The following is an 8,826-nucleotide window of genomic DNA, read 5'->3' as shown; positions in this document are numbered from 1 at the left end:
ATGACCATGATGGCGTTGAAGGTATCCCATCAAGTCCCAAGTGACGTGTAGTACCACCAGATAAGATTTTTGAGAATAGCAATATAATAGTAAATTGCCAATTCAATTATATTTCATATACAGTGGTTTCAATTGCCGAGCGAGTGGTTGTAACAATTCATCAAAGATATTTTAGTTTTTTGCGTTGTTAATATCTCTCGTATGTCTGAACAGATTGGCACATGTACCAAAAACAAATTATTAATGTATTGCTTATTTGTATGAATAATGCAAAACAAAAGCAAAATAATGTAATGGTAAACTAAACGCGCATACTGTCTACACCTGTGACGTTTAATCCAAACAGTTGGACAGCCAAACCAAAAACTGAAAACTTAAAATTCTTCAGCTGCGGTTTGTGTCTCAATATAAATGGGGGGAAAATGATGCAATTTCTGTTTTGGTCCATTTTTGCATCAAATGTTTTTTTATCATAGCAGAAACGTGTGAAATAACAAAACATAAAGTATTAAAAACACTTTTCCCGGTGTCAATACATACAATAACGTGATATATAGATTGTTAACGCATTCAAATTCGTCAATGGCACACCTCGTGAAACAATTCCGATTTCAATTAAAAAAAAACATTTTCAAATTCTTATCTATAAGGAAATGGACATTTGTGTATTGTAAATCATCTGTTTCCGTATGTGACAGTGCTGACTTTGTTTAGCTATCAAACTCTATCTAACACTTCGTTGCACCATCGTTTTGTCTTCTTTAGATTTACAATGTTAGACATTTTAAATCCGAGTCTTACACTATTTAAACTATACGTGACGTTGCTATATCTGATATATTTCAAATTTAAGCCTACGATTTAAAGAGAAATACGGCATGATTTGATATAAGCCGATTAATTTCTTTGAGTTTAATTTTAATAAGTGCTACAGTTCTTTGGGTGATATTGTTTGCCGTAATTTGCTCGTACTTGTACTTTTTATTTGTTTTTATATTGATGCAGCAATACTTTTTTTTAATTGTTTTAACTTATTGAAACCAGTTTTAATCAGATTGTTTTTGTTAAGCTCTTGTTTTAAAAATATTTTATTAACCGTTTTAGTTTCGACCATATAGTGGTCTTTACTATCTATTTCGAAGGAAGGTTTGTTAATAATCACTGAATCATCGGAATAAACTGTTTCAATCTACCATTTAGCGCAAGCTTATTTTTCAGTTCTTGAAATATATTTTCTTTTAAGTCCATTGATCAAATTATACATTACGTTAGTCTAGACTTACGATTCATTTCAAGGACAACTTAAAAACATGTATAAGATAAAACAAAAGTACTGCACTGATGTTTTAATCTCATAGATCAATGGAGAAGACAAACCAAAGTAATAGGTTTAAAACACAAACTAGGAACAACATGAAATCTTAAGATAATACTTTGTGCCAAGACATGTTTAATGTCTCCTGATATACAAGCGTCATTGAATACAAAATACTTTAAAATGTAGCAATCAAGAATAAGACACAATCAGTATAACAGATAAGACGAATATTCTGTTATCTTAAGATCTTAAGGAGCAAAATCTTGCCACTGGTCAGTTGAGATACAAACATATCGTTTCGGTCAACTAATTGTGATGGTGATCATTAACTTATGTTAATTTCGCTGTTTTTCTCTTTTAACGTTTGCAACCCCATGTACATGAGGTACATATAGTGTGAATAAGCATATGTTTAAAGATATGTAAATGGCATATGATAGGTCAGATAGTATATTACATCTGAGAAATGTAATGCTGACAATTTGGAAGTTGGGGTCATTAATGTATACAAATTTGAAAAAAACAAATTCGGTGTTGACATATCAATTTCTAGTATGGTCATGTTTTTATAAAAAATTCCTGTAAACAAAAATAATTGTTTTCGAAATACTAAGTATTTTCTTATCCCATGCATAGATTACCTTAGCCGTATTTGGCACAACGTTTTGGAATTTTGGTCCTCAATGCTCTTCAACTTTGTACTTGTTTGCCTTTATAACGTATTCGATCTGAGCGTCAATGATGAGTTTTCTGTAGATGAAACGCGCGTCTGGCGTATTAAATTGTAAGCATGGTACCTTTGATAACTAATTAAAATACTTTGCTAGATATTTGATTTGTTTTTCTTATGAGTAGGTATATATTTATTTATTCATAAACTGGAATAGGCTCCAGCGTAGTTTGCTTCCAAATTCAAATGAAAAAACAAACCTCTATGTCGCTACGTAAGCTAGTGTATGTATGCCAGGTACTCAGTACTGTATGGAAGATTAAGGCTCTACATGTGTGGAAATGGGAAATGTGCTTATTCATTTTTAAGTTTTTATTTCATCTTCAACACGGTACAATCTGTGTTGCAATTGAAGGATGGAAAAGTTATGAAATAAAGTAAATACATCTGCATGAAATAATTTAAATGGGTGGTTGTTTCTAACAAATTAATGACATATCACAATTAAAAGTTTAAAAAGACTTTTATCTATTACTTACTAGTAGACTATAAGTGAGTTAACTTGTGAACAAAGTCCTAAACTCCTCAGAAAGAAAATGCGAAGGGATCAGAATAAGGTAGTTCACCGACTTCCCTTTATTCTAATTGATCATGAAATGTATAGAATAATTGTAGATAAATCGAAATTGTCTTTTTTGCACCTAGTTCTCAACACGAGGATTTATCAAGCATAGCTTTCCTGTTTCCAGTCGATATTTTTTTCAAGTATGAAATCAAAGGTGGTTGTTATTTCTGTACTGCAATTCTTTAAACTGTTGGGTAGAAAAATAATAAAGAATGGATTTCAAGTGATTGCAGTAAAAAATCTCCGCAAACCTGCATTGAAACTATGTCTGCAATCAAACTTTTCGGAAAATATCATCAATGTCGCACAGGATTGGGGACCGAATAAAGCCAATCTCACATAGACGAACCAGGCAAACTTTTGTTGCAGAGCCTTTAAGAGCCTTTAAAACTTTTAAAATTCACAATAGGTAGCGGTACATCTGGATAAGGCCATTTATGTCCAGAGAAAAATCTATTGTTTATCGAAGATTTATATCCTTTTATGGACTTTCAAGTTTTATAATAAAACAGAATAGTTCTTACTCCATATATCATGCAATAAGATGCAGTGAGCTGCATACCTTTGTCACACAATTTTAAGAAGTTATTTTCAAGGTGACATCATTGCCAAAACAGCAATACACATGCTTCAGGCTTGCATAATTTGAAATGAATGGTATAGTATTACAGAGTTAAAATGTCCCGAGTGACAGCAGCGAATTAATCACTAAAAAGATCGCCCAATCAACAATGATGGCGACTAAATTCGTTTAAAGTAGTAAAATGAGAAATTATTAATATATAAGGTCAACCTATTTTTCCTTTTAAAATACAATGAAACGAAAGTACGGTGTGATTTTTGTTAATTGAATCGTTGTGTGAAAGATATAAAGTATAGTTTCTAATGTTAACGACTTGTCAATTGGTTCAAAATCTAACTTTAGCAAGTAATATTGTGTTGATATTGTGTTAATGGTGTCTCATAAAGTTGAATTCAAACGACGTTCTAAAATAAAGTACAATCTAAGCTTAGACTTTTTGGAGTTTCAAAATTTTACCAGAAAAAAGTGCGTTTGAATTTTTTATTGGATTGCTCGTTGTATAAAGCTCGTGTTTTCTTTTCAGATGAGCTATAACAGAGACTCGCATAGTTATAAAGAAACTACCAGACAGTATGGAGGAGAACGTGAAATGATGAGCAAAGGGGATGAAGCATCTGGAAAAAAAGATGGCATTCATATCATTAGGACACCTGCATTAGGGAGGCCTTTCCGTCTAGGAATGCTCTATGATCGAGTTCATGATACAATTATTCCTGGTGAAACAGTGCTTACAATGGCAGACATGGAAAAACATATATACACGCAAGAGAAAAAAGGGTATGTTCTTATTTATATAAATTTCAATTTTGTAGCTCAAGTTTCCTTCTCAGCAACTTTTTCTCAGGATTCTATTAAAAATATAAACTATTTATTTAAAGTATTCATTTGTAAACTTGTCAATGTTCGATATGTCTGGTCTAAAAGTCAATGACAGTAACAAGCTGTTATTAAAATGCATATTTGCAACAAATACATTTAGAAATAAGTTCATCGAATGTTTACTTAATTGTTTAAGTATGTAGATGCATGTATTAAATACATGTTTTAGCACTGTATTTTGACTTTCTTTTCAAGATGTTCCTTCGATGTCATATATGGAGATTCTTATGAAGAAAAATCAAGAGTATTCAATGGCGATGCAAATCTCAAGCTGAATGTTTTATTTGGAATTGTGTCACTAGGTAGCTCAGGGAAGTTCCTCAAAAGCAACACTTCATCAAAGAAGCAATTGCGAGTTACTTTGACAGCAGAATATACTATGTTGTATAAAGAATTAGAGATGAAACAATTCCAATCACTAATTTCAAACACCAAGACCAATGCTACTCATATAGTTACTGCTATTGAATATGGAACAAATGTAGCATTTACATTTGACAGAACAATTTCCGATGAGGAAAACGAGTTTGAAGTGAGAGGCGAATTAGGGGGAATGGCGAAATTCATTGGGTTAATTAATTCATCCGCAAAAGCTGAGCTTGGCATGAAACAGATCAGCATGAAAAAGGCAGACAAAATATCCTGCAAATTCTACGGTGACATCATACTTCCAGTTAATCCCACGACATATGAAGAGGCTGTCCGAGTCTACAAAGAGTTGCCATCCTACCTTAAAAAGGACGAAGCAGTTCCAGTGACCATCTGGTTATATCCTCTTAAAGAAGGAGTTATGCCAACAAATAAGGTTACACAGCCAATAAACAAAGAAAACATGAAACAGGCAGTAATGACACTTGACGACCTGCAAAGAATCTATGTTTCATGTAATGACCTAATATCGGGGCAAGCTGTTATGCATATTCCTATACTGCAAGACAAAATCGATCATTTTCGAAGGTCTGTTCAAACATTTCAAGAAAAATTTAAAGAACAAGTCCTAGATGGCCTTTTAAAAGAGGACGATCCGTCCAAGAAAAAAATGTCCCCGTGGATGGTTGCAATAGGCAATATGAAAAACTGGATTTCTCAAACTGTTGACATAGAAATGAATTTGTTAAGCATCTGCATTGACGAAATCGGGGAAAAGAAAATTGAAATACTTCCTAAATCGAGTGTCGATGCAAAACTATTTGAACATGACAGTGTGATCATCCTAGATATCGCCCTACCATTTTCAAGCGGGCAATATGTGACAAAAGAAAATGTTACAAACCCTCAAGGTACGACTCAACAGCAAAAAAGTTGGTATACAGATGCAAGTATTAAAGCATTCGTCCGAAAAACCGTCAAACGATTTTTAAATCTAAAATCGACAAAAGCCAGGTGTTTTGAATTTTTTGTTACATTTACAGATCGCGAAGATACCATACCACAGGCCAAGATACCAGATTATGCCCGTGTAGTCTTTTATAAAAATGGAGAGGAAAAAAGAGACATCGACCTTTTTTCTGATGAGGCTGTGGAAATGCTGTCTACAGAAACAAGATGATTGAGAAAACAAAAATTATTTTCACTAGAAAAAATTATATCTATACCTGCTTGTCTACTATTGTTGCAAATAAACACATCAAAGATATCCGGAATAAAATTTAATACGCTAGACGTACGTTTCGTCTACAAAAGACTCATCAGTGACGCTCAAATAAAAACTTTCAATATGCCAAATATAGTACGAAGTTCAAGAGCATTGAGGACGGAAACTTTGAAAGGTTTTGCCAAATACAGTTACCGTGATATATTCCTGGTGTAGAAAATGCGTATTATTCTGACAAGTTTTGTTAACAGAAATATATAATTATGTCCATACAAATGATAAATCATGTCAAAACAAAAGTGCTGACTACCAGACTGATCATACATCGTATACACTTTAAGGAACATAACATCTTTCATGTTGTTCTGTATTTTTCTAGTCTTGACGTGATTGGAAAAAGAATAAAGCCACATATTAGTCGTCAGTCCAAATTTCCATTAGATACTGTATTTTTCATTGTTATCCTTACCTTTAAAATGTCATATTTTGATTTATAAATACGAGGGAGACAATTTACTCTAAACCACGACTCAGCATAATATCAAAATTCAATAATTTTACAGACAATTAACTTTAAAATCAACCCACCATTTTTTAATAAAATTACCTGTCCAAGTCAGGAATATGGCAGTTAAATTGTTATAAAATAGTTCGTGTCTATGTATGATACATTGGCGTTTGTTGCACTTAAGCATGTGAGTGTTTCTGTTGTTCCGTTGTTTTCCTCTTATAGTCGATATGTTTCCCTTGGTTTTAGTTTGTAACACGGGTTTGTTTTCTCTCAATCTAATTTGCCTTTCTTTATCTGTGACAATGACCACGTTCTACGTTTTGCTTTCAGGTTTTTGTAATGACTGTGAACACAAATAAATACATTTTTTTAATTTTCTAATTACTTTAAACGTTTTTCATGAACATAGCTTCATAGCTCGAATTATGTATAACAGTGAAAGTGTTGTATAATTGTCAATGATACACCTCTCCATAAGAGACCTAATGACACAGAAATTAACAACTATAGGTCACCGTACGGCCTTCAACAATGAGCAAAGATCATACAGCATAGTCAGCTATAACACTCTATTTGAGAAAAATTTAGTTACTGTATCTGTGTAAAAGATATACAGGCAAATGTTAATACATTTATGTTAAAATCAACTTAGTATAAGGTAAACATGTCAAATGTAATGTATCATTTTATAATTCATTCAACCATGACAATTAGGTCAACAGTCATGGTAAACCATTTCGTAGCATACTGGTTTAACCCTATTTAATAACAAGAATATAAAAACATAATGTGTTCCTAAAACTTCCTTTAACTCATAAAGATGATAATTATAATTTAATTGTATTTTAAGTGTAAAATCTTATTTACAAAATACTCCATTCTACTACTAGTATTAAGTAAAAAGTAGAAAAACAAAAATACTAAACTCCAAAGAACAAGAGTGCACACGCTGAAATGTCTCGCCTTCTTTACTAATCATTGATATTATGTTGATAGTCCTAAATATAAAGCTTTATTACAGCTGTCACATCAACTCAACATTAACAAAGAAAACTAAACATTGATCAATGAACCATGAAAATGAGGTCAAGGTCAGATAAACCATGCCACATGTACAGCTAACAATTCTTCCATACAACAAATATAGCTGACTTATTGCTTATAAATTCAGAAAAACAGACCAAACACAAATACTTAACACTTAGCAATAAACCATGAAAATGAGGTCAAGGTCAAATAAAACCTGCGCGACTGACATATAGAGCATAAAATATTTCCATACACCAAATATAGTTGACCTATTGCATATAATATTAGAAAAAGGACTAAAACTCAAAATCATATCTTTGACCACTGAACCATGAAAATGAGGTCAAGATCTCATGACACCTGCATATACACCTTACAATCATTCCGTACACCAAATATAGTAGACCTATTGCATATAGTATAAGAATAACAGACCGAAACACAAACACTTAACTATAACCACTGAACAATGAAAATAAGGTCAAGGTCAGATGACTATGCCAGTTGGAGATGTACACCTTACAATCCTTCCATACACCAAATATACTAACCCTAATGCTTGTAGTATCTGAGTTATGGACTTGACCACCAAAACTTAACCTTGTTTTTCTGATCCATGAAATGAGGTCGAGGTCAAGTGAAAACTGTCTGACGGGCGTGAGGACCTTGCAAGGTACGCACATACCAAATATAGTTATCCTATTACTTAAAATAAGAGAGAGAATTTAACATTACAAAAAATCTTAACTTTTTTCAAGTAGTCACTGAACCATGAAAATGAGGTCAAGGACATTGGACATGTGACTGACGGAAGTTCGTAACATGAGGCATCTATATAGAAAGTATGACGCATCCAGGTCTTCCACCTTCTAAAATATATAGCTTTTAAGACGTTGGCCGCCGCCACCTCCGCCGGATCACTATCCCTATGTCGAGCTTTCTGCAACAAAAGTTGCAGGCTCGACAAAAATCAAGTGGGAAAGTCCCATATCAAATGGTAAATTCAAAAGCTCAAACACATTAAATGAATGGAAAACAACTGTTATGTTCCTGACTTTGTACACTGGTTTCCTTATGTAAAATATGGTGTATTAAACCTGGCTTGATAGCTAGTTACACCCCTCAATTGATGGCAGTCACATAAAATTCCATTATATAGACAACAATGTATGAACAAAACAAACAAACATAATAGGTAAAAATGTCAAAAATAGGGGTACAGCAGTGTACATTATAATCATAATCACAAAACAAACAAATATGTCAACAAAGAAGATCAAAACGACATGTAGAAAAACATATAAGCAAAATGAATGACAAAATAGACAAAAATACCGCAGCACAACAACAAATTGGTGGGATGAATAAGTACCGAGCCACGTCAAAAGGATATAACCAAAATTAATCTTAATAGTAAAGGTCATTAATTTGCATAGACATATAAAAGAACACCATAACACGTAATTAAGATTATAAACAATGTCAGTACCTAGAATCTATGATTCGTGACCATCATGTTTTATTTGTTTAAACGGAATGTTAATCAACCAGTTCATGTTATTTTCGGATGAACTTTTTCAGAAAAAGGACGTGACGTTCTTTGATATAACCCTCGTT

General features: G+C 32.8%; 1 protein-coding gene across 1 annotated transcript; it reads left to right on the top strand.

The window, feature by feature from the left end:
• LOC139521390 (stonustoxin subunit beta-like) lies at nucleotides 1-5,669 on the top strand. Its single transcript, XM_071314868.1, has 3 exons — nucleotides 1-21; nucleotides 3,720-3,973; nucleotides 4,271-5,669. The coding sequence occupies exons 1-3, from the start codon at nucleotides 1-3 to the stop codon at nucleotides 5,622-5,624; spliced, it is 1,629 nt and encodes a 542-aa protein (XP_071170969.1). The 3' UTR covers nucleotides 5,625-5,669.
• Nucleotides 5,670-8,826: the final 3,157 nt, after the last annotated feature.

This window comes from Mytilus edulis, chromosome 4, assembly GCF_963676685.1.
Source record: "Mytilus edulis chromosome 4, xbMytEdul2.2, whole genome shotgun sequence".
Lineage (NCBI taxonomy): Eukaryota > Metazoa > Mollusca > Bivalvia > Mytilida > Mytilidae > Mytilus > Mytilus edulis.
Note: the sequence above shows the minus strand (reverse complement) of the source record. Positions and strands in the feature narration are given on the sequence as shown.